The following is a 27,940-nucleotide window of genomic DNA, read 5'->3' on the forward strand; positions in this document are numbered from 1 at the left end:
CTAAACCTTAAATCATAAAAATAAATTGTTTGCTTTAACCTTTCTAAAACTTCGCTGTAACATTTCCTACATACATTTTCTTTAAAAGAAATTGTCCTCCATATAATATTAAACTAAAACAAAATAAACTTTAGTTAATAATCCCTCTCCTCTTTTCTTATTGGTTGAACAAAGCATCACACGAATCACCTTTATAACCATCCGATGCGTGTTTCTTCATCCCTTCCCTCACACGTGTCTTCATCTCATCTCCTCTCACGAGAATTCACAATCTCTTTCACTCTCATCTCTCTCATCATCTCTGATATCTTCCTCTGTATCTAACTCATCATTCTTCTTCGCTGACAAACCGACGACCTTACGGAGAAGCTCATGAAGCCCACGACAGCGACGACGACAGCCTACTCTCCGCCTCATCTCCTCCAATGCCTCTCTCCTCGTGACGTCTCTATTCCTCTTCTCTGCTCCATGACACGTCCTCTCCTCCTCTGCTCGATCACGCCCCCTCTCCTCGTCTGCTCCGTAATGGCTCCTCACGTCCGCGAAATTCCTTGCTCGCGTGGCGGCTGAAAAAACAAACGAAGTTTATGTTAGGTTTAGATTTAGGTTTAGTGTTAGCTCCCGTATGCTAATAACAGCGGCTTAGATTTAAGTTTTGATTCATTTTCTTGACCAAATAGTTTTGGTCTTTGATTTAGTTTTTCTTTTTGTATTTATGTAATTATGTATCTGTCTCAGTTTTAATTTAAACCAGTTTAATATATATAAATCATTTTAAATTTTAATAAATTTATTAATTTTAATTTTAATTTTTTTTTTGTTTTTAATTTTTCGTTTTGCGACTAATTAGCAACGGTGATTCTAAAACTGTAGTAGTAAATTAGTCACTAAATATTGCGACCAAATAACGACTACAATCCGTTCTCGCAAAGAAGTCGTAATTCAGTCGTAAAATTTGGCGTCTGAACTGCGACGGATTTATGACCAATAACATTAATCGCAAATTAGTCTCAAATCAGTCTTACGACTGATAGTTTTTGTGACACGTTGATTTGTGACTACATGTATCAGTCGTAACCGTACATTTTGCGACTGATTAGCTACTGATTTTGCAGTCGGGAAATGCATGTTTTCTTGTAGTGGTATGCTGCTAGGCTGCTATGAAACTGGTACTCAAATCAAGCTTACTTGCATTGCAAGTGTAGAACATGAAGGCCAAAAAAATTCCCGTTATTATCAACATATATCATGTTGAAGCCTACAGATTCAAAGTGTGTTAACGGAGGTTCTTGACGTGAGTTTGGAGAAAGATGATGTGGTCCTCTAGGAAAAATGAGTAGCAATAGGTGAGAAAATATTTAGATAGATGTTGCAGAGAGTGAAAGAGAGAGTAGTGTCAAGTATGTGTCGTTCTAAACAAATCTGGAGTCATCGTATCACTAACTAAATAGAGTTAGGCTACTAAGAGACTTGGTTACAACTTACAACTGATGTCTACTACAGTTGTTTTTTTGTATTAGGTGATTGTTACTTTCACTAACAATGACCAAAAAATAATGTAAATGAAATTGTCAATCTCATTCTCATAGCATTTGGATTTTGGATACTGGATAGAGTGGGATATTGAAAAATATGTAATATTAAAAACTCAAAATGTTCACATGAGTAAAAGAACCAGAAGTCAGAGAAATCCTTAATTAGATGGTGGACTAAGTGTCCTAACCCTCATTCGGAAAACATAAAATGATGACCTCTTGGATGGGTTCCCTGGTGATGACCTCTGTTGTTCATCTACATTCTCACTATTCTCACTGATGAATTCCAGCTGGTCAGTGTCTGATGTTGGTGCACAACATTTGCAGGTACAATCTTCTCATCTACAGCTCTAGGAGATTACTGCGCGTTGATGAGGAATCACCAACATGGTACTTGCAAGAAGCACAACTTGGTCCATGCATATGATCAACAGGATTGTAGCCCCCACCTTGACGACTAATAATATAACTTGACAACACCTACATCACTTATGTGTTACACCATGGAACACTTGGCACATGAGATGTAGCACTATCAGTTTGTAGTTTCAGTAAAAACAACTTTGACTTTGCATAGAAACTCAATAGTCTGCGTGTACACGGGTTTAATGTCCCAAGTAGATGATAAATAAGAAAACGTACTTGTGATGGTGACTCTGCAACTGAGACGTCTCCAGTTTCTTTACACCGTCATAGGCCGTCCCACTTGAAGAGTCATTGCCTGTTGTGGCTGTCAACCTGGATCTGGGATGTAAGCAGAACATGAGAAACAGATAAAGATTTAGAGAAACGGTTCAATTATATGCATTACAATCAAGGTCCTTACTCATCAAATAACTAGGGGAGCTGTTTAATCCAGGAACCAAGGTAAGGACCTTAAGTAAGATCATTGAGTAAGATCATTGAGTGGTCATGGTCCAATAGACAAGCAAGCGTAGTTCGGATCAATGGAGGACCGATGAGCTAACGAGCTCTGTGGATGTGGCAAAGGTGTGATTATTGCACAGATCTAGATTGAATGGTTTAGGGAAATGGAACCTCGGAATTGTATGACTTGGTTTGGGTTTAGAATTGACCTCTAAGCTTGTTGGTAGTTGAGAAACTAACCAAGGCTAAGGTGATTCGACCTATCAAGTGTTAGATTGGTTTTAGACCAATGGTTAGTTAGAGAATATTTCGCTGCGTATATGTTGAAAGGATCTAAGCTATGAATGACTAAGGAAGTATTTAGCTAAGGTCTAAGATAGCCCACACCTAAGGATGATATATTAAATGAAGGGCAAAAATTTAAGAGGTTCGGCCAGGAAGTGGTGGACCGAACGACGTAAGACTTCGACCGCGGCCTAGACGGCCGGATCGGGGTGTTACAAGTACCAACATTTGAGTAATTTTCAGAAAATGTATATTGTTCTAGTCATATCAAAACTTTTCTACACTAATTGAGTAATTATCTCTTTAAGGTATCTCAGAGCATAGAAACCCCCAAAAGGTGATTTACTGTAAAAGGTCTCAGGACTAGTCTGTGAACATGAATGTGTTAATTTAACTTTGAAGCATTTGAGGATTGAATAAAATCTCAAATGCTGCAAAGTTATGTTGATAATTGCGGGTAAATATCCGTTTGTCATAGTGTTAACATAACTTTGCAGCATTTGAGAGTTGAATAAATCTTTTGCCAACCACTCAACTAAGGACTTCCAGAACGATACCTCCAAATTGTGGAAAATATTTCGTTGATTCCCTGTATTGTATTGTTAATACATAACACCTTATTCAAACAAGAAGCTCTTTAATACATTATGATTTGTTCACACAAGAAGATAAACAACAAATTTTACAGAAAATCAAATGGACGAAATAACTATAGCATTTGGTTCGTATCTAAGGAGACTTCAGTTTCTTCCGGAGGTAGAAACCCCAGACGAGGCCGTCTCATCATTTACATTTTCACCTGAAAGCTCCTCAAGAGACTTGCCTTTAGATTCAGGTACTAAAAACGTCATGAGCATACCAACAAAATTTACAACACCAAGCATGATCAACGAATTCTTGACACCAATACCCGGTGGATAACCTGCGTCTGTCTTGGTCTTATCCTTTGACTGAGCTGCGTATAAGAAGCCAAACGCGCCCACAATAGCTCCCGCCTTTCCTGCTGCGGCTGATATTCCATGACATGTGGATCTCAACCTAGCTGGGAAGATCTCAGCTGGAACAACAAATGTAGTTGCATTTGGACCGAAATTTGCAAAGAAGAAAGTTAGGGAGTAAATAATGACAAATCCGATGCGATTGTCGGGTTTGATCCAATGATCATAAGGGAAAGCTATAGCGAACATGAACACAGTCATAAAGAAGAATCCCATTAGTTGGATTGCAAATCTTCCCATGATGTCAATAAACGCAACCGTGAACCAGTACCCTGGGACGGTACTGCATAGCGCGATGAGGGTTTGCGCCCTACCGATCTTGTAAACCTCGTGGATGGCATTCATCGTAGCCGCACCTGGGATCCATCCAATGGCAGAAAATATATCTTTTTGAAATAAGTTTTGACTGTAAAATGCAATGTCAAGCAAAAACCAAGTGGAAGTAGTTCCAAGGAGATGAAGTCCATGACGTCTAAGGAATTCCTTGGAGAACAAGCCGTAGTTAAGCCTGGGATTTTGAGCAACCCTTTCAGCAACTTCTTCCTCAGCTTCTAGATCCACCTGCAAGACTTTAGACATGTCTTGTGTAGCTTGTTTGATGTTTTTAGCAACCAAAGCAGTGTAACGAGCAGTTTCGGGCATCTTCATTCGCCAATAATAGGTCATACCGGCGGGGAGAGCACCCACCATAAGAATGATACGCCATAAGTAATCAGCTTGAGGTACGGTCGAGCCAACAGGGTCTACACTGTAGATAGGTGATGGGAATTGATGATCAAAAATGCTCGAGAATATTAGTGCAACGATGCCTCCAGCCATGATCCCAAATCCTTGCATAGCAAACACGGCCGCAATGAACGCACCACGAGTCTTCTTGTTTGCATACTCAGACATGATCGTTGCTGAGAGTGGATAGTCACCTCCAATACCAACTCCAAGCCAAAACCTTTTTTCCAAAGTTGCCAAAAATGCACAATTCACATCAATACAATTGTTTTGCCGTCTCAAAAAACACTAATTGTCTTCATACGACATTTATTTCGTTTCATTATTACATTTTTTTTCAAATGAATTTAGATATAAATAAAAACGTTTACACTCGAGTGTGTTTGAAATTTATATATAACTATATTTTAATAAATAATAATACATCATATTATAATGTCTGTTAAAACTATTATTAACTTTTTTTTTTTATTGGCAACCACTATTTTTAACTTATCAATACAATATCCATACTTAAAAGGAAAAAGTGATCCGATTTCCCCATTTATTTACTAGACAAACTGGTATGAACTAAATTGAAATTTCAAAAAGAAATTGCAAAATGAAAATAAATATTTAAACAGTTCTTTTTTTGTAAATCAGATGGATATATAATTTAAAGAATCCATAAGGTTTTTTAGTTATAGCTAAATTATTTAAAAGGTACCTGAAAAAGCAAAGAGTGGTCATGACACCTTTGGGACTATTTCCAAATGAAAGACCGGATGCAACAGAGCAAACGACCATCATAATCAAAGTGATTCCATAAACTTTTTTCCGGCCTAGTTTGTCTCCAAGCCACCCAAAGAAAAGTTGACCCATAAGTGTCCCACATAGAGCCACACCATTGACTGCGGCCGCCACTTCTGGTGGTAGTGTTCCCGGCTTAGCTGCTCCGTTCTTGTGGTAGTAGATGCGGCCTAACAGCTTTGTGACCAATGAGATACAAAAAAGATCGTAGGCATCGGTGAAGAAACCCATTCCGGCGATAACAATAGCCGTGAAATGGTACAGCTGTGTCTTAGCTACATCGAGTGCTTTGAGCACTCCTAGCTGCTGATTATCAGCCATTTGCCTTCTTCTAGATTATCTACAAAGGCAAAAAACAAACATTACAGCGAATATATATACATATATTAATATATATTGCACGTTCCATTAGAAGACAGAGGATTTAACGTTTGTGGCATAAGAATTGACGATAATCCAGTTGAAACGTCTCTAGATATTTTAATGTTTATGTTTTCTAAGATCTGATTTGTTTTTTTTTGTAACTCGGTGGTCCGGACCCGAAAACCCGACTTATCGGGGGAGGCCAGATGACAAACCATGTAAAATACCCCATGTTTCCACACTTGTGCAGTGGCAGTTTTCGAACTCGGTGAGCTTAGCGCTTTTTCAATCGGTTGTGCCACCCGACCACGTCCATGTGAACTCTAATAAAGATCTGATTTGTTCTGTAGGAACTCGACAATCCATCTACTTGATCGTAGACTGTAGTAAGAGTAATTTGAGCATGGACTTACGGAAAAGTAGTTTGAGCGCCAGAACACTTAGTGGTAAACTTGTAAAAATTATATACAGAAAAAGAAAATCCACAACACTCGTGAAATCAACTAACCTTTATGCTTCTGATGAGGCTCCTGTGGTTGTCGGGTTTTAAGAGCGACTGAAGAAAGATATGCTTAGAACTTTTGAGGTAAATGCGAATGCTACTTATAGACCAAATTACATCTCAAAGTCAACGTAGGTAACTACATATCGGAATCTAAAGAAGCATATACTCCATCTTAATTGTGTTTAATAAACTGTGTTACAATAAAAGCCTCAATAATACGTAATGATAATGAAACTATTCTCGTATGAACTAAGCCGCTTCAATCGTTTACTATATATATATGTCATAGTCAGCATATATATTATGATATAATGATATAGTTTTATCACCGATTACTGCATTTTTTTTTATGGTATGATAAATATTCTTAAATTCATGATATATATATATATATATAGTAGATATCTTGTATGTATATCTTTCTTGTTTGTTTTTTATAAATTGTATTATAATAAGAATCTCAATAATATGTTATACTAATGAAACTACTCTCGTATCAATACTATTAAATTAGAATCATAACCCATTGATATATGTTGTGTCCAACTATTTAATCAACTAATTATATCAGTGTTCTTAATGATTAGTATCCCCTCTAAGATTTATATCGACGTGGTTGTGTTGACCATACATATTAAGGTATAATTTGTTACAGAGGACCACAAGTTTCAACAATATATGTTCACATTATATTAGTTATATGTTAATTTGTCAATGGACGTACGTAGATTAAGGACTTCGCATAATTTAAGACAATTATATGCTAATAAAAATACTTTGTCCTCACCAACAGCTATTTCCAGCAGGTAAACATCCCCAAACTACAAGCAAATAGAATGTGACAATAATGATCCATAGGAACTATATAATTCTAGAAAAGAGAATTGTATATAGCATGTACCAACCATACAACTTGTGCATGATCATATGGTTGACGCGGTAATCGCTGCGGCCTGCGGGTGTGATTGGAGTTGAATACACAAATCTAAACCTTTGGTATCAGTTAAATGTTTAGAAAAATGATAAGCGTTAGAATAAAATGTATGAAAAAAAAAAGATATGGAAAAATACTACTCGTTCTGTTTCAAAAAGATACATATTTTAAATTTTTCACACATATTAAAAAATATATTAAAACTTGACTGTAAATCATTTTTTTTTGTGAATACCAATTTTCCATAACTTTTAGCCAATAAAAATTCGATAAACATCATTGATTTTTTTTGAAATTTATAATTTGTCATTAAATATTACAATGAAAAAGTAAAAAATGTATTTTTTTGAAACAATATTTTTTTAGAACGTGGATCTTTACGAAATGGAGGGAGTATGATTTATCAAATCAAAAAGAATAAAATGATAAGCGTTGTCCTGAAACGAGAATAAAAAGACTAGTACGTTAACTTAGTACCGATGAAAGAAGTGAATTGTCATCTTTCCATAAAGTTGATATACTTATTAAAAACTTAAAAGCCCAGTCCAGAACAATCATTGTTGATTGGTAGAAATTGGGCTTTTTTTGTTTATATAACTAAGTTAAATAATTTTTTATTTATTGTAACTACTAGGTGTTTTTCTGCACCATGTGCAGTAAATTTTTTTTTAAATCTAACTTCTATTTAAAAATAAATTTTATTAAATATTATAGATTTTACTATTTTCTTACTAATATTTAATATAGATTTGATATATATTAAATCAATTTGTATAAATTTGTAGATATATAAGACTAATGATCTTATGATCAGATATTTAAATTTTTTAAAAATTTTGGAAATTTTTGAAAGCTTTCGTAATACAAATTGTATAAGTATACAAAATAATAATATTTCAAAATTTGAAATGTTATATATAAATATATTTATTTTATAGATGATGTATGAGCTATTACCATATTTTTAAAAAGTTTACCAAAAAGAAATATCAATATTAATTGTAATATATGAATTATTATCATATTCTAATAAGTTTGCCAAAAATATAAATCAACATTAAATGAAATTATCCATGTCATATTTTTTCGGAAGCCATGTCATCAATTTCAGTAGCCATGTCATATTTGTTTTGTGAAATTGATTGTAGAAAATACATGTGGCAAAATCACTTCGCAAATATAGTATATGGGATATCATTTATTAAAAATTATGAGCTTTAATAAGTTAGCTCAATTTGGCTTCAACAAAGATGAGATGAAAAATTGAGAGTTCATTTAACTAGAGCTAGGTTTGCAGGTCAACCCGCCAATCTGCGGGTCAATTCGTTTTTTTTTTACTAAAAATTCTGATCCGTATGATCCGCAAAGAAAAAATGATATACCCACACTCGCCTCGTTGAGATTTGTGGATAATCCGTGGGACCTGCAGGTAATATTACATTTAATAAAATAATTATTTTTATTATATATTAATTAGTTTTATAAAAAATAATATAAATTATATATTTATATTTAAAATTATATAATTTTTAAAAATATTTTCTATATTTTTATGAATTTTTTTTATTTTTTTTACAAAATTTTGTTTTTTTATTAGTTTTACAGGTTAACGGGTATCCGCGACTCAAATTTAGTCGACCCGCATCCGCCATGCTTAAAATTGAGTCAATCCACACCTGCACCGCATGTTAAATTTTTTTAATCGGTCGACCCACACCCTCCCCGCGGCAGGTCAAACGGGGCAGGACCGGCCGATAATGACTCAGATTCCCAGCACCACATTTAACCAAGCATAATAAACAAGCATAGAAGAGAGTTGCTTGATATCAAAAATGATACCAAAGATCTCCTTGATTTAATGCTTGTTGTTGATTATTCAACAAGCCTTAAAACAGTCGGAGCACACTCCAAAATTGGTAATTCAAGAGTTGATGTCATGAGGATTCCCGATCGAACTACTAGAGCCTCCGCCCACTATAAAGGAGTAAACAATATATGTGTTCCCTCTCGGGATCGGTGACTTGACGACTTTGTGAAGATCCAAGCAAGTCATGCCTTGCTTGAGATTTCGTCCGAGATGAATATGTGTTGCATGTGATGTTTGGGTCTCGAATATCCACTTGTTATTGGTGATTATATTTACGAGGTACATGTATTTGATCTGTCGACTCTAACCCTTGTGTTTGAATCCATTCTCTAGCTAACCCTAATCATTTTGTAACCACTTCAACAGAGGATAGGCTACGGTTTCCAAGGATCAATCTATTTTAGGCCCGTTCGGATAGACCAACAAAGCTTTGGGAGAATAAAAGTCGTTATACCAGATGGTGGTAGGCAAACCAGCTTGATTGAATAATTGAATAATCTTGAAACCCAAACCTCTTTCTACTGTTGGTTTTGCTAGATTATCCCATGAAAGCCATTATTTTTTTTCATCTGAGATGTCCTACCAAAATATAGTGAGAACTGATTGTATTCTCTTGCACAAACTGACAGGGAGTTCGAAACAAGACATAGTGTAGACATGAAAATTTTCCCGATTTACGTATCGTCAATTTTCCTGCTTTGGATAAAAATTGAGTTGGCCAGCTAGCAGCAGTTGTCGTATCTTGTCCACTAAAGAAGTAAATAGGTCTTTTTTCTTCTTCTGGAATACTCTATAAATCCAAGTACTTGCCCACTCTCCTTCTTTTGAAATACCAAATATTCTCTTTGATGATTCATTTATATCCAATGGGGTCTTCTTAGAGAAAGTGATGGAAGACTTGGCGTTATTTATCTTTTGTCTTGGCACTTATTCATACTCCAGGAAGATCTTCATTAATGTATGACAATTCTTTGGAGAGGTGAGGCAAAAAAACATCATGCCATCTGGAAAAAAAGGAGATGGTTCACTCTAGGACTGCTTCTTACTATTCTTATTCTCTGAAGTGATCCATCTCTTTCAGCGTTTCTCCACGTCAATATCACGGTAAGGTTTTACTTATCCATAAACTGCTTCATTAAATAGGATAGGAGACTGTTCTAATTCATTTCATAATCCATTACCATGAAATCCTAGTCACCGTAGAACTGGTGTAATGATCCTCAGTCATTATGCTCATAGGCTTTAGACATATCTGTTTTCATTGCCGCTGGATTGTTGGAATTGTGTGAGCCCATGTCCAACTCTGTATTGTCCGATTAGTACGATATTGTTCATTTTGGGCCTTAGGCAACCCCACATGGTTTTATTTTTGGTTTCCTTCCCAAAATGTCTCATACTATTAGAGTTGGACAGCTCTTTATATATTAGACTCTCTTTGTCTAATTCTCCAATGTGGGACTTAGTTTCTTATATCACATTCTCCCCTTCAAACTAAAGATCACATTCATCTCGTGTCCCACAACTGACTTCCAGGATCTTTTGACTTGATCTTTGCCACACACACCTCCCAATCCTACCTCGATGGGTATTTTGGTCTTCTTGCAAATTTTTCGTCAACTTGGCTCTGATACCAAATTGTTGGGATTGTGAAATCCCATGTCTAACTCTATATTATTCGATTAGTACGATACTGTCCACTTTGGGCCTAATTGGCTGGCCCGCATGGATTTACAAACACAAAGATTATAAGAACTTCTCTTCTTATTAGATTTAGAAACTCTCTCAAAACTAAACATTTCAATGTGTTTCTCTTGATGGAACATCTCTCCATGAGAACTCTTTATACAGGAAGAAACTACATCTTTTCCTAAGGGCGAAGCTACATCTTTTCCTAATAATAATATGGAAACATTCCTAAGCTCGATATGTTTTCTTTTTTCCTTAACCCATCAAACTTCACTTTAATGAGTTAACTTGCTCCTCAAGTTAATTGGAATTATCCAACGTTCTCCCCCTTAATTCCAACTTGAATCTTAGGTATGTTGATCTTCTGAACTCCGATGAACTTGCGCATTGCTTCGGACTTGATCCTTGCCAATGGTTTAGTGAGTATGTCTGCCTTCTGCTCCACTCCAGGTACGTGCTTCACTTCGATAAAGTCGAACTCCACACATTCTCGAATGAAATGGTACTTCGAGAGTATGTGTTTGCTTCTACTGTGAATCACCGGGTTCTTGGTGAGGGCTATCGCTGACTTGTTGTCAATCTTCAACACGACCTTCTTGTCTTCTTTGTTCATGATCTCGACCATCAACTCCTTTAACCATATTGCTTGTTTTGCAGCTTCCGTAGCTGTCATGAACTCCGCCTCACATGAAAAGAGTGCCACTGTGGGTTGCTTGCACGATGTCCACGTGATCGGCGATGTTCCTAGGTAGAACATAAACCCTGTAGTGCTTCTTCCATCATCAACGTCTATGTTATGGCTGCTGTCACTGTAACCTGTAATCTCCGTTGTTCCATCCTGTTTGAAGAAGAGACCATACTCTGTAGTGCCCTTTATGTATCGTATTAGATGTTTCACTGCTTCTCCATGACTCTTTCTTGGACTCTGCATATATCTGCTTAATACACCAACCGAAAATGCCAAGTCCGGTCATGTATGAAGAAGATACCTTAAGCATCCTATGATGCTTCGATACGATGTTGCATCAATCTCAGGCTCCTCCTCTGCCTTTGATACTTTCAAACTCGTGTGCATCGGAACATGAGTATAGTTACATGACTCCATCTGCGTCTTGACAAGTATACCTTGCGCGTATCCTTCTTGTTTGATGTGAATGCCATCAGCTCCTTGCGTTACTTCTATACCAAGATAGTATGTAAGCTTCCCGAGGTCTGACATCTCAAATCTTCTTGACATATCATCTTTGAATTGCTTGATAACATTGAGTGAAGTCCCTGTTACAAACAAGTCATCAACATATATAGCTATGATCAGAAGCTTCCGCTTCTCTTTCTTTTGATATACCGCAGGTTCCTTGGTGCACTTCGTTAACTCCATCTCCTTGAGAACACGGTCGAGTTTTATGTTCCAAGCTCTCAGAGAAACTGATGCAAACACTTCGTCGAAGTCTATGCCTTGTTGTTGCACATAGCCTTTTGCAACTAGCTTTGCTTTGTATTTGATCACCGTTCCATCTACATTACTCTTGATCTTATAAATTCACTTCAAACCTATCGATTTCACACCTGCCGGCTTCTTGACAAGCTTCCAGGTCTTGTTTTTGATGACAGATTCGATCTCTGCCTTCATTGCATCGATCCAAGCTTGTATCACTGCAGCTTCGATGTAACTTTCTGGTTCACCATCGATGGTCAGCAAGAGTCTACCACCTTCAACTTCAGCAAGTAGGATGTAATCATCGAACCGCTTTGGTTGTCTGATGTTACGGCCATATCTTGATGTTACATGTTGGTCTTGGTTTGCATCGTTGTTCTCTTCTACTTGCTCTTGTTCACTTGCATCTACAACTTCTTCTTCATTATTGTTTTGTTCTTCGTGGTGTTGGTGATCTTGATGCTCATCACCATCTCCTTCTTCTGTAACATCAATATGAGGAAGCTTGAATGATCCTGGTTCTTCGTCTACGTTTGTTGATAGTGTGGACCAATCCCAACTTTTCTTCTCGTCAAAGATTACATCTCTACTAACAACTATCTTCTTCGCGACCGGATCATAGAGTCTGTAAGCTTTTGAGCCGGGCTCTGTGCCTAGGTTGATCACCATCCTTGATCAATCATCCAGCTTCTTGAGATGAGGATTGTTGATTTTTGCAAAAGCTACACATCCAAAGACCCTTAGATGCTCAATGTTCGGTTTCTTAACATACAAGCCTTCGTATGGAGTCTTGTTTTCCAAACCCTTTAGCAATGCGGTTTATGAGATACGTTGAATGACGTACTGCTTCTCCCCATAGCTGATTAGGTATCTTCATAGCTTTCATCAAACTTCTAGTCATCTCCATTAGTGTTCTATTTCTTCTCTCAACCACACCGTTTTGTTGCGGTGTATACGGTGCGGTGAGATGTCTAGTTACACCGTTTTCTTCACAAAAACGAATGAACTCAGAAGATGTGAACTCTCCTCCTCTATCGGTGCGAAAAGTCTTGAGTTGTAGCTTCGTTTGATTCTCCACGTACTCCTTGAACTTTTTGAACCGATCGAACGCTTCACTCTTCTCTCTTAGCAGCATCGTCCACATATATCTTGAGTAATCATCAATTAAGACAAATACATATCTATTGTTTGCTGGTGTTGATGGTGATATCGGACCGCACAAGTCACCATGTACCAACTCCAATGCGTGTGATGCTCGATACTTTGCGTTAGGCGGGAAAGACTTCCGAGTTTGCTTCCCAACTAAGCAGGCGCTGCACACATCTTTCTCGTGTATCACCTGAGGCATCCCTACTACCATCTCTTTGTCTACCATATTCTTCATGACTCCAAAGTTCAAATGTCCTAGCCGTGCATGCCACATCCATGTAACATCAGTTTCTTGTATTTGAAGACACTTCGGATATTCAACCTCCATTGGCGTCTTGTACAATCGGTTTGGTTGCCTTGCGACTTGTACTAATAGCCATCCACGGGGATCTTTCAGCATCAGTAAGTCTTCTTTCATATTAACCTCACAACCTATCTCGGTTGCTTGTCCAAGACTTATGATATTGTGTTTAAGACTTGGGATGTAGTAGATATCTTTGAGTGCTCTTCTCTCCCATGTTTTTCCGATGAACGTGATCGAACCTTTCCCAACAATCTCGACGTTTGATCCATCACCGAATTTGACTTTGCCTTTGATGCTCTCATCTAGGTTTGAGAAGAACTCTCTCTTGCCTGTCATATGGTTACTTGCACCATTGTCAAGGTACCATATACTCGTATTTCCATTGCATTCATCAAACCTCTTAGTTAACACTCTCTCTTCGTTGAGGAATACTACTTCATGCATATATAATGCATCTGCTTCTTGTGTTTCCGTTAGGTTAGCTTCTTCTCTTGGTCGTGTAGGACAATGTGACACGAAGTGCCCCATCTTGTCGCATCGCCAACATCTAACCTTAGAGTAGTCCTTCTTGGTCTTGTCTGAAGCTTCTCCTCCTTTGTTATGACCATCAAAACCATTAGACCTTCCTCGTCCTCTTCCTCTTCCACCATAACCTCTACCTCTGCCTCTTCCTCGCGAGTTGTTATGACTTCCACTACCTTGCATATCATTCTTTCCAAACATGAGCTTCGATTGAGCTTCATCTTGGGTTTATTCTTTTATGCGTTCTTCGAAAGCCTTCAATCTCCCAACAATATCTTCGAATCCCAATGAATTTAGATCCAACACTTGTTCTAACGAAGCTACGATGTGAATGAACTTTGTTCTTGGAATTCCCTTAAAAAACTTCTTTACCAGCTTTGATGCTTCCATTATCTCTCCTAACACGGCTGCTCTCGATGCTAAGCCTGAAAGTTTTCCTGCTTAGTCATCCACCGTGTCTGTGTCTGTCATCTTCAGTTTGTCGAACTCAGACATCAAAGTTTATAACCTTGCTTCTCTCACGCGATGAGCACCTAGGTTACGGGATTTGATAGCTTCCCAAATCTTTTTCGATGTATCATGTTCTCCAATCTGAAGTATTAGCGCCTCCGGGACTGATTGAAAGATTAGAGCAATCGCCATATTGTTCTTCTTTGCATCATTACTCCCTGGATCAATCGTATCCCAAACTTCGTATAAATGAAGCATCACTTTCATTCACATCGACCATACGGTGTAGTTGGTCGATGTTAGCATCGGACATCGTATGTCCTTCTTCATCTCAAAACCTTTATCACGTGCTTGAGAATCGTCTCCCATGTTTTGATCGAAGTTACAACTCCTCTTGTAAACGACCTTCGAAACCTGGAGCTCTGATACCAATTTAAAGTTGCACAAACACAATGATTATAAGAACTTCTCTTCTTATTAGATTTAGAAATTCTCACAAAACTAAACCTTTCAATGGGTTTTTTTTTTCTTTATAAGAACTAGCACTATTTATTAGATTTAGAAACTCTCTCAAAACTAAACCTTTCAATGTGTTTCTCTTGATGGAACATCTCTCCATGAGAACTCTTTATATAGGAAGAAGCTACATCTTTTCCTAAGGGGGAAGCTACATCTTTTCCTAATAATAATATGGAAACATTCCTAAGCTCGATATGTTTTCTTTTTTTCTTAACCTATCAAACTTCGCTTTAATGAGTTAACTTGCTCCTCAAGTTAATTGAAATTATCCAATAGATGTCTTAAGGTGTTGTAGAACCTCATGTGTAATTAACATTTTTTCTGATATGGCTCTTCCAAGGATAAAAACTGATTCATTTTCAGAGATAACAGTCTCTAATACTGGTTTCAGACGTAGGTAGAGGAGTTTCAAAATAACCTTATACCAAACATTGCACAATGCTATATGACGATAGTCTGCCACTTTTTGCATCTAGCCTCTCATAAATTAACCTGAAGTGTGTTGCATTCATTGATGGTGATAGAATTCCGGAGAAAAAAAAGGTATTAATCTCCTTGACCATTGTTAGGCCTATCACTTCCCAATTTGACTGGAAAAAAGTTGTTGAGAAACCACCAAACCATGGTGCCTTATCTGCATGAATTGTAAAGAGGACATCTCTGATTTTTAGAGGAGTGGGATCCCTGATAACAGATTCAATACACTTATGTGACACACTCCTCTGTTTCCGTATTTTTCTTCGGCTTTGTAAGACTTTAGCCGATTTACATTGATCGCACGGACCCCTGCCTAATCTGTAATTGGGTTAGTCATGAATTCATCTAACTTCAGTGACCTTAATGCTCCTTTCCTGATTCATTTGCAGATGGCTCTTCGACATTGGGTTAAACATGCTCCCACTTATAGGTGAGAAAACATTTTCCAAGTCTCTGTAATATTCTTTTTAACTTCCAGGTTTCCTCTTAGCCTTTTGTTGTATCTGAAAATATGGTGTTCCTTTTTTGTATCCAGGAAGGAGAGGATATACCTATGATCAGAACCTTCATACATGAGGTATTGGCTCTTTCATGTGGGGAAGAGTTGTTACCATTGTTATTGCTAATAGCCATTTAAGACTGATATTTTACCAGGTGTGCATTTCTTTTTCCCCTCCATGATAAATAACTACCAAAGTGTACTAGATCAAATAAATCGTTTTGGGACATAAAAGTTCTAAAAACACAAAAGGGGGCTTCTGCTCTGTCTGGTCCTTCCACCTTTCACTTTTATCCACTATCTCATTTGAAGTCCTCCTTTAGAAACCAAGAACCTTTTGTAATAGGATTTAAGTCTTACAATTTATTCCATAATGCTAGCCTTTTAGAATTATCAGGTTTCCCATAAACATAGGCTGTACAGAAATATATTCGTCTACTCGAGATTGTAGTATCAATGTATTTACGTGATAAATTTTAATCGACTGACGACTGCAGGATCGAAATCCGCGAGTTTGCCTTGTAACATGATGTTATCACCAAACGTATGACTTTAAATCATGTATAGTGAGAATTTTTTTTTTTTTTTTTGTCAGGTTATAGTGAGAAATTCAAATCACCCTATCCAACAATATTGATTTTTTACCTTGTTCTATAGAACGATAAGACAAAATAGATTCAAAACTAAAAGACTTAAGAATATAATGAAAAATAGAATAAATGATTAATTGTTTGAAAAACTAATGGATTTTTATGTAATTTAGATATTTTAAGTATTTTTGTTTATTTTTGGGTAATTTTTTTGAAATTTGGGTATTTTGAGTATCAGGTAACCTACAATTAAAATTGACGAACAGAACGCATCCAAAAAATTGAAACGGATTTCCGAAATGTGACTTTATGTTCATTGTTGCGAAATCTCGAAAATCCCAAAAATCCGGTTCAAATTGAAACAGATATCCTAACAGTTATCCCCAATTCCAAAGGTTAACTAATGTATTTTGTGTTGGATACCAAAAGAAAGAAAAAAATCGTAGTTGTATTGCTATGGTGTTGTTACGGTTATTTGCGACTAATGATATGGTTACGGTAGCATGATTGCTATGGTGTTGTTACAGTAGCATGATTGCTACGGTAGCATCCAATCATGCTACCGTAACAACACCATAACAACACCATAGCAATCATGCTACCGTAACAACACCATTTGGACTAATGTATTTTGTGTTAGCAATCATGCTACCGTAACAATCTAAGCTTATTTGCGACTCATTAACAGAAGCCTTGTGAATAAAAAGATCCAAAACGGAAGAAGTAACTTTAGGAAGATGTATGTTGTTTGGTCGAAAAGAAAACAGGTTTTATTCAAATTTAATACAATTACAAACAAAACTACATCGAGAAACAAACACGCAAAGTTATAAACAACCCAAAAAGTAACAGAAGCTTCCAAAAGTACGCAATTCAAAAATCCTCTTGCTCTCTGGCCATGATATGGTGTTGTTACGGTAGCATGATTGCTAAGTAGCTCTTATGCTCAGTGCTATGGAACCAACAACAGTATGTGAAACTTGTACGCTTTCAGAACCACTCAAGTCTCAACTAGTTGTATTGCTTCGAACTCTGCGAACTCAGGATCGACTGGAATTAAAAATATATTTCGATCAAATGATTAGAGATTTCGAAGTTGCCTCGTAACATGATGGTATCACTAAACGTATGACTGACTATATAAATCATGTATAATGAGAAATTAAAATCACATATTTAACAATGTTGCTTTTTCATCTTTTCTATAGAATTCATAAGATAAAATAGATTCAAAACTTAAACTTTCAAAGTTGTTCAAAACAAAATAGAATTATATAATTTAGGGAGGCAACTTTAACTTACGTAAATAGCACAAAAACACTTAATTATCCTATTAACGAAAAATAAACTCAAAATGCGTTAACTTGGTCGAATAAAGTTAACATCAGCATTACTTTAAGTTTTTTTGGTTAATAACATAGTTGACTTAAGTTACAAAAAAAAAAATAACATAGTTGACCCATCATTGTTTTATCTTTCTACTAGTTCGAAAGCAAAAGAAAAAGCGAATTTAAAGCTTAGATCAGATCTTGTTAAATCATTCCAAAAAATTAAATAATATATGCCCTTTTTCAAAAAAAATAAAAATACATATATACATAATACACGAAGATTATTGTAATAGTTGTATAATAGAAAAAACAACAGAAAAACAGTCTAATAGAAAATTGCATTTATATATCGATATGACTTCTTTTTTTTTTTCTTTTTGATCATCGAGAATTTCATTAAACTTTTAAACAGAGTTGGATCAGTACGACATTATTATATTTCGAAAACAAAATCATTCAATCAAATCCTTTAATTTTTTTTTTTTTTGATAAATCCTTTTATTCTTTAACACAAATAAAAACATACATTTGATCCACAAACTGAAAAGATTATGGGATTAATATATACCTTGACTTTAGGATAAGGGAAGCCAGTTTTAACACCACCTCTACTTCCGAAGCTGAATTTTGATTTCTTCTCATTAGGTTTTAAGATCTGAAAAGAGCAAATCAAATCCTCGTCTACACTCATCATCGCACCTGCATTGTCGAACTCTCCACAGTAATTCGGCGCTGAGAATATCGTCACGAGCTGCTTATTCGCAAAGAACTCAAACCCATCTTCAACAACCTGAGACGAAATCTTTGCTTGCATCAAACGTAAACAAATACAAAACGGGTTGCTTTGGACGCAAGTAACAATAACACAAACCTGATGAGCCCTACAGATTAGGTCAAGATCGAGCCTTTTGAGAAACTCAGAAACTGTATCCGATCCAAAAGTGTAGGAAACTCCACGATCGTTAGGACCCCATCCTCTAACCACTTTATCAGGATCAGACCACAAGAGATCACAGAGTAAACCACGATCAGGAATATCAGTTGGACGGCGAATGTCCCTAATCTGTCTCAAGCTACGCAGCTCCGGGGAGAGCCCACCGTGCATACAGAGAATCCTGTCGTCGATGAGTGCAGCCACGGGGAGACAGTTGAAGCAATCGGTGAAGATTCTCCAAATCTTGACACTGAAACGGCGTTTACACTCGTCGTAGAAGCCGTAGATACGATTGATTGAAGCACTCTCGTGGTTTCCTCTAAGAAGGAAGAAGTTTTCAGGGAACTTGATCTTGTAAGCGAGCAAGAGACAAATCGTTTCAAGGCTTTGCTTGCCACGGTCCACGTAGTCTCCAAGAAACAAGTAGTTTGAACGAGGAGGGTATCCTCCGTGTTCGAATAGTCTCAAGAGATCCGGGTATTGTCCATGAATGTCCCCTGTTTTTATAAGCAAACGGTTCCATAAGAACACAATTCAGAGGAGAGTCAGAGAGAGAGAGAGAGTGAAAGAAGTGTACCACAGATCTTGACAGGAGCTTCGAGTTCCAAGAGATTTGGTTGTCTCAAGAAGATATCTCTAGAGACGAAACAGAGCTGTTTGATCTCAGTTTCAAACAACTGAACAATCTTTCCTGGTTTCTCTCTAGCTTCAAGCAATCTATTGATCACTGAGTTTAAAGCACCAGCTTCCATTGATAAAACCTTAATAAACAGACCAACAATGAGATGAAACAACAATTACAAGAAACCTATAAAATTTATAGTGAAAAGAAGCTATTGAATATATAAAAAACAAATAAAAAGTTTGGAGATTTGATGTTCTTTTTGTGCTTGATCTTTGAATAAACGAACGGTGACTTAAGGAAGAGCTTTATAAAGCCGCGTTAAAAGAATATATTCTTCTTCCCTTTTAGCAAAAGCCCATGTGTGAATCATCTGCCCACATTGTTCTAAACTCAACTACATTATGTAATAACTAAATATGTAAAGCTAGTTTACAGCAACACATTTTTTGTGTGTTTGTTGAGCTTTCGCGGCCAAATCCGGTACGTCGTTCTTGAAGTTAAAGATCTTTCTGCGGGTAACTAGAGCGAAAAAAGGATTCTCTTTTCTTCACAGTATCAATGTTTTTGGATTCAAAGCAACTCTTATAAGCTTTGTTTGTTGATTGGTTCGCATCATATGAAGCAACTTGGCCATCTACAAGAACATATTCGTTATGAAACTACCGGATGTGAGAGGACACGACAGGAATAACGAGATAAAGAAAGAGAGATTGGAGAATATTAGTTTGCCTTTTATACTTCCATTAGAACCAAAAGAGAAGATTCCAAAGTTAAGAGGAAACGAAGAGTGATGCCTCTTCTTTCAACTTCTAGATCATTTCATTTTCTTAATTTTATACCTAATTAGACTTGGGTACTTCAAAAAAAAAAAACAAGATAAACAAGGTTCATCTTTTTCCTCAAACAAGGTCAAACACAAAATGGAAAAACAAGTTTTCGAAAAGTAAACTCAAAGAAACTGATGAGTACAACAAGATTAAGCAAGTGAAGTTTCTCAGTCATGAACAACAAGCTTCTTGTACTCCTCACCTTTAATAGCTAGCCACATGACATCTTCAGGATTCACAATCCCACCTTCCTCTAGAAACAGATTCAGTAGATTCTTTGAAAACCCGCTAACCAAAGCTACTCCTTTCTGCTTAGCCGCCACTGGTGTCGCCGACGAGTCTCTTAGGTTCCAAAATACAATTTCTGGAACATTCTCAAAACCATTCTCCTTATACTTCCTCTGAACCACCTCATAATCTGTCTCCCATTTCTTCTTGGACCGTTCCTTTGCAATATTCAACCGTTCCTCGTAAGGAGCAGAGTAATAATCTACCTCCGAATCACTGTCCATATCACTGTTTTCTGTATGCACTGCACTGTCGAACTCCATGTCGCTGAACACAAACAACCGCTTGATCATCTGGTCATTGCTCAAGTTATTCTCAACAGCAACCTCTAGGATCCGATCAAACACCTTCTGGAAATCCGTGTTCATCCCCCAATCCATTTCTGTGATAAACTTAGTCTTTTCTCTCAGACTTGAGCCCGTGACTAGATGAAGCTGCGGGTTTTCGCTAAAGGTGATAACCTTCCCTTTCCACGGCTCTTCATTAAGCTCCGAAACCAACAACCCAAGCGCCACACAAACCTCCATAGGTACACCCGCCATGCTCCCGGACACATCACAGACCGCCAACGAGTTCTTCATCTTGCCTTTCTTGGCAACATCTTCCACCATTCTCGCCCACTGAAGCTCTGCAACTTCCGCCCCAACTTCACCATCATCGCTCAGCTGACTGATTATCTTGTGAGGAAGCAACGCGCCAGCCGCCATCTTCTTCTTCCCGGACTTCACGTCCTCCAAAAACTCCCTAAACCTCTCGCTATCATGCTTCTCAAAGAGCGTCTTGTAGTTCGTCATAGCCACCGAAGCGACTCTATTGTACTTCAAATGGTTCCACTCCTTTGCACTCATATACACCTCAGGCAGTGCGAGGTTTATATTAAGTCGTCTTGTTAAAGTTAAATTATGAAGTTTTATTTTTCAATTACAAAACTAACATGTAAGTCGTCAAGTTTTCATAAAATATTGAAATTTTAACTTTCACAGAGACGACTGAATTATAAGTCGTCCAGAAATAGTCAAAGATCTGACACGATTCGGTCAAATGCAAAACTAGCCCGTTTCTCGTAGACGACTTATATATAAGTCGTCTAGAGTGTTTTTTTTTTAACAAACAAAGCTGGACGACTTAATTTAAGTCGTCCGTTTGACCAGAAGACTCATCAGTAAGTCTTCTACATACAGATGACTTACTAGTAAGTCTTCTACGCGAACAGATCTTGAAAAAAAATTCAAATTTGTACCTTAAACTAGGTGAGATGACTTCGTTTGCACACAGGGTCTTCTCCAACCACCCAGAACCTCAAACGAAAGCAACCGTAAGTCAAAACGAAAGAAATATGGCTCTGTCAACCATAACCAATATTTTGAATCAAAAGCTTGAGTTTTTTGGATGAATATAGAGAGAAAGTGAAAGAAATGTTGTTTTTAGTTCATAACAATTGAAACAGAAAGAGTGTAAAGAGATTTACGTGCATTAAAGGGCATTAAAAGCTCCAAACAGTTCGTACAAGGTTGTTGCCACTATTCATTGCAGTGGCAATATTGTAAATACTTGAAGAAGATGAGGTTGAGACAGTAAAGAAGCCATTTTCGAAAAAAAAAAAAATGTTAATGGCATTTTCGTAGATAAAATGCAGGTGTAGGGTTAAAATCTCAAAAAAAAAAGAGTCAAAAGAAAAGGTTAGTTTTCTGTTTGACTCCAAGTTTTGAGTCAATTTTGCAAAAAACCCTACATTTTATTAACACACGATTTAAACAATTCAACAATGCTTTCTGTTGACAAAAAGGCTTGTAGTTCACCTATTTAGAAAAGTTTTCCGGTTTTAAATAGCCAGTAGGCCATAAGATTTATACCAAAGCCTAACTAGAAAGAGTTTTGATCGCACATTATTGAAAAATATTAGAATAATTTAATTTAGTAGAGTTTTAAAAACTTGAATAAGGGTTCATAAACACGACGTTTTTAAACTTTCCGAATATTTATAATTTAGTAATATAAAAAAAAATATTGCATTCCATGCATGTTTACGTCACTAAGATACAATATAATGTTTAAAAATAGTTACTTCATTGTTTGGTTATTTGTGACGTAAGAAATAGTTTTAAGCACACTAGGTTCTCTCCGCGCGATGCACGGAAAAGTGTGTCATAGTCGAATTTTGATTATAAGTTTCAATATTTTTGTTTGAAATTGAAGCATTGTGTGTTCCAAAATGTCTGAAAAATTGGTGAATATTGAGTTTACGTAATTGTTTAAAAGGAAAAAAAAGTCGTAAGTAAAATAAATAATGTAAGAAACATATTAAGTCTTTCGCAGATCAGAAGTTGTGTTGAGGGTCATAAGAAAGGAATGACCTGAAATTGGATAAGAATAAGTTAGTTAGTATAAATTTAGGTAAATACAGTAGTATTGCTATTTATATAAAAAAGTTTGTATCTGGCTTAGCTGGAGAAAAACCTATGTGTAAGTCTCTTCTTTATTGGATTGTATCATCGCTTGGTTGATATGTCGGGCATTGTTAATATGTGAATATAATATTTTATCAGAAGACCTATGAAAATGATGGGAGTGAAAACTACTAAGTTATTTAAAATTACCTTTGTCGGGAGAAAGACCTTTGAATATTTCTTTCAGCTGGTGGGAATCTTCGGTTTTGATGATCGTTAATCCTGCTTTGCTTGTGACACGTGAGAGGGCCACATAAAGTTGACCATGAGAGAAGACCAGTTTAGGCAGATATAAGATGACATATTTTAAACTCTGGCCTTGACTTTTGTTGATTGTCATTGCGTAGTACAATCTGATAGGAAATTGCCACCGACGTAATGTGAACGGTAACTTTGTTTCATCATACCAAAGTACAATTCTTGGACCTCTTTTCCAATGTGGGAGCCAGTGATAATCTCGACATTGAGCACGCGATCGCCAACGTGGGTTAGGATCATTCGTGTACCATTGCATAATCCCTTTTTCTGATTTATGTTTCTGAGAAGCATAACTGGGACACCAATTTCAAAATCTTAGCATCCCTTTAAATATAGTATTAATCCAATTTCATAATGAAAACACAACACACTGTTTAGTGTATAGTATTAATCTAATTTGATATTTTTATGGTCATGTGATACACGTATTTATTTATACATATTAGTATATGTATTTCTATATACAGTGAATCTAAATTAATGTTAATGAGATATGGGATTTCAAATATGGTAACACTTAATTTTAATTTAAAAACGTAAGTATAAAATATGGTACACATATATATAAAGGTTAGTAGGTGCTTGAAGCAAGACTACACCATGTGAACTCGTCCGACCGACAAAAACGTGGCCACGTGAGGGTTTGACTGAACTTCGATTTGTTACCAAGGAAAAACGTTAAAGTAGAAGATTATTGCCAAATATGTTATATAATGCTTGTGCAATTGCTTAAGATGGGAGGAAGAAGATTATTTAAAAAAGTAGGGACCGCAAACAAATAATTGTATAGTTTTATTTCCTCTCTTTGGATCTCTCCCCGTCTTCGTATATCAGGATAGATCTCTCCCAGTCTTCGTATATTATCTGAGTCATTTTACAATGTAACTATGATCTAAATAAACTAATAACGATAATAATGTGTAGAATAATTAGTTAGGAAATGATAATATTTTGCCGAAATTAATACACTAAGTTTATCTATATAACTCGTAACCATATATTTTATTTAATAAGGATTATGATAAAGCGAAGGTTTTTTCCTGCAAAACCAACACATACCTAAAAAATTTCAACAAAGTTTTTTTGTGTGTTTCTATAATCTTATAATTAAATAATAATTCAGAAATTAATTGAGGTAATTGATTTTTATAATTAAATAAAAATTGATAATAACATAAAAATGTTGAATACATGATATTAGATTAATGTTTAGTTTTGAAAGTATATGTTAACAATAGGAAAAAGTTAAAAAAAACATCATCTTTATTAAAAATGGTATTTTAGTTTAAATAGATAAACGCCACCAAGTAATCGGTAACATTAGGTTAGGAGGATGAAGTTAACATGAAGACAAAACTGATATGGCAATTTAGAATTCAATAATTGTTTTTTATTTTTTCAGAGAAGCTTGGCATCATAGATTACTTTCTCTACATATCGGACAACTTATGTTTCTGCGAAGCCACTGGTCAATGCATGCGAAATGGAAACTATGGCCGTAAGCAAGGGTGCAAAGATTGTTGTGTTGGTTGTAATTTCCGAAGCATACGATACATATATCGATTTCCTCTTCCGTAGTTGGAGGCCTATTAGTATCCTCTAAATCAGTAATGATCAGATCAACGTCTAGTCTTGATGTTGCATTTGGGTTGTAATCTTTGATAGTAAGAGTAACTTGAAGATCATTAGCGAAGGTATTGATGTTGGCTCTAGCTTCATTCATCACGTATTGTTTGGTTTCTTCAATAAGGTATGTTGAATTGGGGTGGTCAATGTCGTGATATGTTAACATATCTTCCATGATTTCAGATATGGTGTCACTAAATTACCTTGGCTGTCGATCATTGATAGAAATTGAAAATCAATCACGGATTGTGTTGTATTGGGTCTGAGGATGTAGATCTGGAGGGTTCGCTTTGGGTTTCCACCTGTAGATCTTGTTTGATGTGAAATCCGATGAGATATAAGTGGTATATTACTCATTGTTGAGGTATTTGTGGGGGCTGAAGACTTTGTGTAAATGTGGTAAATAGGGTGAGTTTAAGTAGATGCTTTTATTGTCTTTTAACGTTGGTTTAAATGATCATTTATTCATGGATGTTAATTTTTTAGAGTTATTTGTTTCTGTTGAATTGACTTTTATCCTAACGTGTTACAGTTTCGTTGAGGGTTTAACATCATCGGAAATTTCTAAGTATAAGTTACATATTGGGTTTAGGTGTAATGGGCTTAACAGTGATGGTGATGTTATTTTACTTTAAGGTTTAACATTATCGGAAATTTCTAAGCAAACTATAAATAATTAACCTATGTTTAAATTAACTAATAATATATATACATCAAAATATATGTAGCACGGACAACATATATAATAGCATGACAATTAGATTTTATTTAGTTTAGTTCTTTTATTATCAAAACTCACATTTGAAAGCTTTAAAAATCTTAGTACCTTATGAACCAGCAACAATCGAAAATTAGAAAAGTGTGTGAAAATAAGATGTTGTCATGTAATTAACTGCTAAATTCAAGATATTAATACATTTTATGAATTCTTTTAATGATGTTATATAGATTTTCTCACAGATTAATGGAGCGAGCACAATATATTTTTCTATCACTCAATATGTGACTATATTGTCTGCCAAATTATTCTAATAGTGTAAATAAAACCTAGAAATTCAAAAAAATGATATATATAAATTATTGAATCAAATGTTAAGATAACAATATTCAAAGAAATCTTAGGTGAATAAATTAACAAATTATTCCATATATATATATATATTATTTTCAGATGAGAGTAAAATTTTGACAGTGCTTTTCTTAGGTGGATAACCAACTATAAAACAAAAAATATTGAGTCAACTACTAAAACATAAAACATTGTTGGTGCTAAATTAATGTTTGAGTTATCAAATTTCTAAAGGATCACTCAAAACAACAACTTATTAAATATTTCTATAGGATAATACGTAAGTAAGGATTTGTTTTACCGGCAGTTTGTGAAAGGGGTGGAGGAGGTGGGTTCTCCATTCCTTTTATATTTCGATCCTTAGAATCAAACCGATTGTCAGTTAGAGAGATGGACTAAGATTTGTATTTTGTTGGCTGCTTAAAAAATTCTTACACTTACGCAGTTGGTTGTAGTTTAGCGTTGATTAAAGCTTCGTAGACACTTCCAATGGTGATTTCAGTATCGGTTCTGAAATTGGGAAATAGAAAACGTTTTAGAAATTTCACGGAATAACACTGTACACAAACAACGGAGAAGACGAACCTGAGAGGTGAAGCACACAAAGAACGGAGAAGACGAACCTGAGAGGTGAAGCAGAGGAAACCTTTATTCTGCGTTTGAGGCGGCTGGAAGAATCTATATGTTTACGGAATGACAGTGTAGAATTTCTAAGAATGATTTAAATGTGTAAGGATGTATGCGGAAGGAAATCATGGCCTAAGATATGCAAATATTTTCTTACGTTATTGGAAGGAAATATCATTTACTTGATTGGTTCTCACTTGATATATTGGTCAGCAGCTAAATTTTGGCGTTGAACACGTTCATGAAAGCTGGAGTAATTATGTTGCTTAATGAAAGTTGGTTGCTGAAATATTCTATCATCATTTTTTTTTTGTGTTTTTGGAAGTGGTGGTGAGTAACTTCCCTCGCACTCATGCATTAAGGTTCACGTCCACATATGAAAATGATAACATGTTGACACACAAAAATGATTGACCTGTTTCTTATAAGTCTAGATTTCAAAACAATTAAAGAAACAAAGTAATCCTTAAGAAGCAGAATAAGCGTTCAAAGTAGATAAAAAAGTTTAAGAAAACCGAAAGAAACTATGAGTCAATAATAAACTGGAAAGAAACACTTTAAAAGCAATCCCTTGCAAGCTATGAAACGCCACACGGAATCTCTAATTCCCACCCTTAAGGCATTTAGCTTTCCCCATCTCATCAATGCAACAAGTTCTCTTTATCCCCTCTGCAGAATCCACACTGACTTTGGAAGCTTCACACACGTTGATTCCAGTCTCAAATGTTTCCTCCGAATATTCTGTTGCTGCTGGAGTGTCCAGAGGGAGAATCTTGGTCACAGTTAAAGATCGAGACTTCCCTTCTAAGTTGTGCTTTGTAACTTTCACACAAAAGTTATGTTTTTGACAGATGGTGCTGATTAAAGCTTCCGGCACAGACACCTCTTGGGTAACTCCTTGGTTTCCATTAGCCTGACAGTCAAGTTCAACAACGTCAGTTCGCAACATTTGAGGGTACCGAATGATGAAAGTTACCTCAAAATAGCTGCTGACCAATTATGATGCATGCTTCCCAGTCAACTCATAACCAGCATCACCAAGCAGTACAAAAACCGCTTGCTCACTGTTGTCATAGACAAATATCTGTGCACGGTACCTGTCATGAAAAAATCAGAAGCTAATACCATTCAAAGCGTTACTGAGTACAAAGTGTAGAGTAAATACTGTGCTACTCCAGCTATGTTGACTTTCCCACATTTCGAACACATCAACGAAGTTGGGCCTTTCGTAGCCTTAGTATGGTAGCTACTGCATGAAATGTAATACCAGGTTGAGCCATGGACTACATCATCAATCGTAGCCGTGCACTCAAAAAAAGCCTCCTGCACCGCAAAGCTACATAAGCCTCAAAGCTTTGGATCAATGACTAAGAATTATTTAGACCCAGTTGTACCTTAGTAGACCCCT

At 36.1% G+C, this 27,940-nt stretch overlaps 3 protein-coding genes and 1 long non-coding RNA gene across 6 annotated transcripts; 1 reads left to right on the forward strand and 3 right to left on the reverse strand.

Annotated features, from left to right (window-relative positions):
* Positions 1 to 12: 12 nt before the first annotated feature.
* Positions 13 to 6,297, reverse strand: LOC106356529 (probable inorganic phosphate transporter 1-3). Of its 2 annotated transcripts, none has more exons than XM_013796267.3 (3): positions 6,072 to 6,297; positions 5,118 to 5,540; positions 13 to 4,631 (listed from the first exon to the last, which is right to left on the reverse strand). In XM_013796267.3, the coding sequence occupies exons 2-3, from the start codon at positions 5,519 to 5,521 to the stop codon at positions 3,428 to 3,430; spliced, it is 1,608 nt and encodes a 535-aa protein (XP_013651721.2). In that variant the 5' UTR covers positions 5,522 to 5,540; positions 6,072 to 6,297; the 3' UTR covers positions 13 to 3,427. The 2 variants fall into 2 exon arrangements, with proteins under 2 accessions (XP_013651721.2, XP_048618492.1); XM_048762535.1 differs by lacking the exon at positions 6,072 to 6,297 and adding an exon at positions 5,779 to 6,051.
* A 1,884-nt stretch (positions 6,298 to 8,181) lies between these two features.
* LOC111207768 lies at positions 8,182 to 16,615 on the forward strand. Its single transcript, XR_002660030.2, has 3 exons — positions 8,182 to 9,973; positions 15,801 to 15,841; positions 15,947 to 16,615. It is a non-coding gene; the product is annotated as an uncharacterized LOC111207768 (long non-coding RNA).
* Positions 16,616 to 17,244: 629 nt separating this feature from the next.
* Positions 17,245 to 19,914, reverse strand: LOC106358418 (serine/threonine-protein phosphatase PP1 isozyme 7). 2 transcript variants are annotated; one of them, XM_013798217.3, is made up of 4 exons: positions 19,343 to 19,914; positions 18,703 to 19,262; positions 18,400 to 18,621; positions 17,245 to 17,532 (listed from the first exon to the last, which is right to left on the reverse strand). In XM_013798217.3, exons 1-4 carry the CDS (start codon positions 19,515 to 19,517, stop codon positions 17,512 to 17,514), a joined length of 978 nt encoding a protein of 325 aa, XP_013653671.2. In that variant the 5' UTR covers positions 19,518 to 19,914; the 3' UTR covers positions 17,245 to 17,511. The 2 variants fall into 2 exon arrangements, with proteins under 2 accessions (XP_013653671.2, XP_013653670.2); XM_013798216.3 differs by having other exon boundaries at positions 17,245 to 17,550; positions 19,343 to 19,912.
* A 346-nt stretch (positions 19,915 to 20,260) lies between these two features.
* LOC125590549 lies at positions 20,261 to 27,481 on the reverse strand. The gene is made up of 4 exons (XM_048764146.1): positions 27,145 to 27,481; positions 26,529 to 26,583; positions 26,347 to 26,415; positions 20,261 to 21,417 (listed from the first exon to the last, which is right to left on the reverse strand). The coding sequence occupies exons 1-4, from the start codon at positions 27,479 to 27,481 to the stop codon at positions 20,385 to 20,387; spliced, it is 1,494 nt and encodes a 497-aa protein (XP_048620103.1). The 3' UTR covers positions 20,261 to 20,384.
* Between the last annotated feature and the right edge of the window lie 459 nt (positions 27,482 to 27,940).

The sequence above is a fragment of the Brassica napus genome, chromosome C7 (genome assembly GCF_020379485.1).
Source record: "Brassica napus cultivar Da-Ae chromosome C7, Da-Ae, whole genome shotgun sequence".
Taxonomy (NCBI): Eukaryota; Viridiplantae; Streptophyta; class Magnoliopsida; order Brassicales; family Brassicaceae; genus Brassica; species Brassica napus.

Coding starts and splice junctions, on each gene's coding strand:
- LOC125590549 (XM_048764146.1), bottom strand. CDS start 27,481: ATGTTGCGAACTGACGTTGTTGAACTTGACTGTCAGGCTAATGGAAAC. Junction 26,584..27,144: donor GAAAGCTAAATGCCTTAAGG/GTGGGAATTAGA, acceptor GTAAACATATAG/ATTCTTCCAGCCGCCTCAAA. Junction 21,418..26,346: donor GCTAAACTACAACCAACTGC/GTAAGTGTAAGA, acceptor TAATTGAAAAAT/AAAACTTCATAATTTAACTT.
- LOC106356529 (XM_013796267.3), bottom strand. CDS start 5,521: ATGGCTGATAATCAGCAGCTAGGAGTGCTCAAAGCACTCGATGTAGCT. Junction 4,632..5,117: donor ACCACTCTTTGCTTTTTCAG/GTACCTTTTAAA, acceptor TTTGGAAAAAAG/GTTTTGGCTTGGAGTTGGTA.
- LOC106358418 (XM_013798216.3), bottom strand. CDS start 19,517: ATGGAAGCTGGTGCTTTAAACTCAGTGATCAATAGATTGCTTGAAGCT. Junction 18,622..18,702: donor TAATCTGTAGGGCTCATCAG/GTTTGTGTTATT, acceptor ATTTCGTCTCAG/GTTGTTGAAGATGGGTTTGA. Junction 17,551..18,399: donor TCCCTTATCCTAAAGTCAAG/GTATATATTAAT, acceptor TTTTAATTCCAG/TCGATCCTGAGTTCGCAGAG.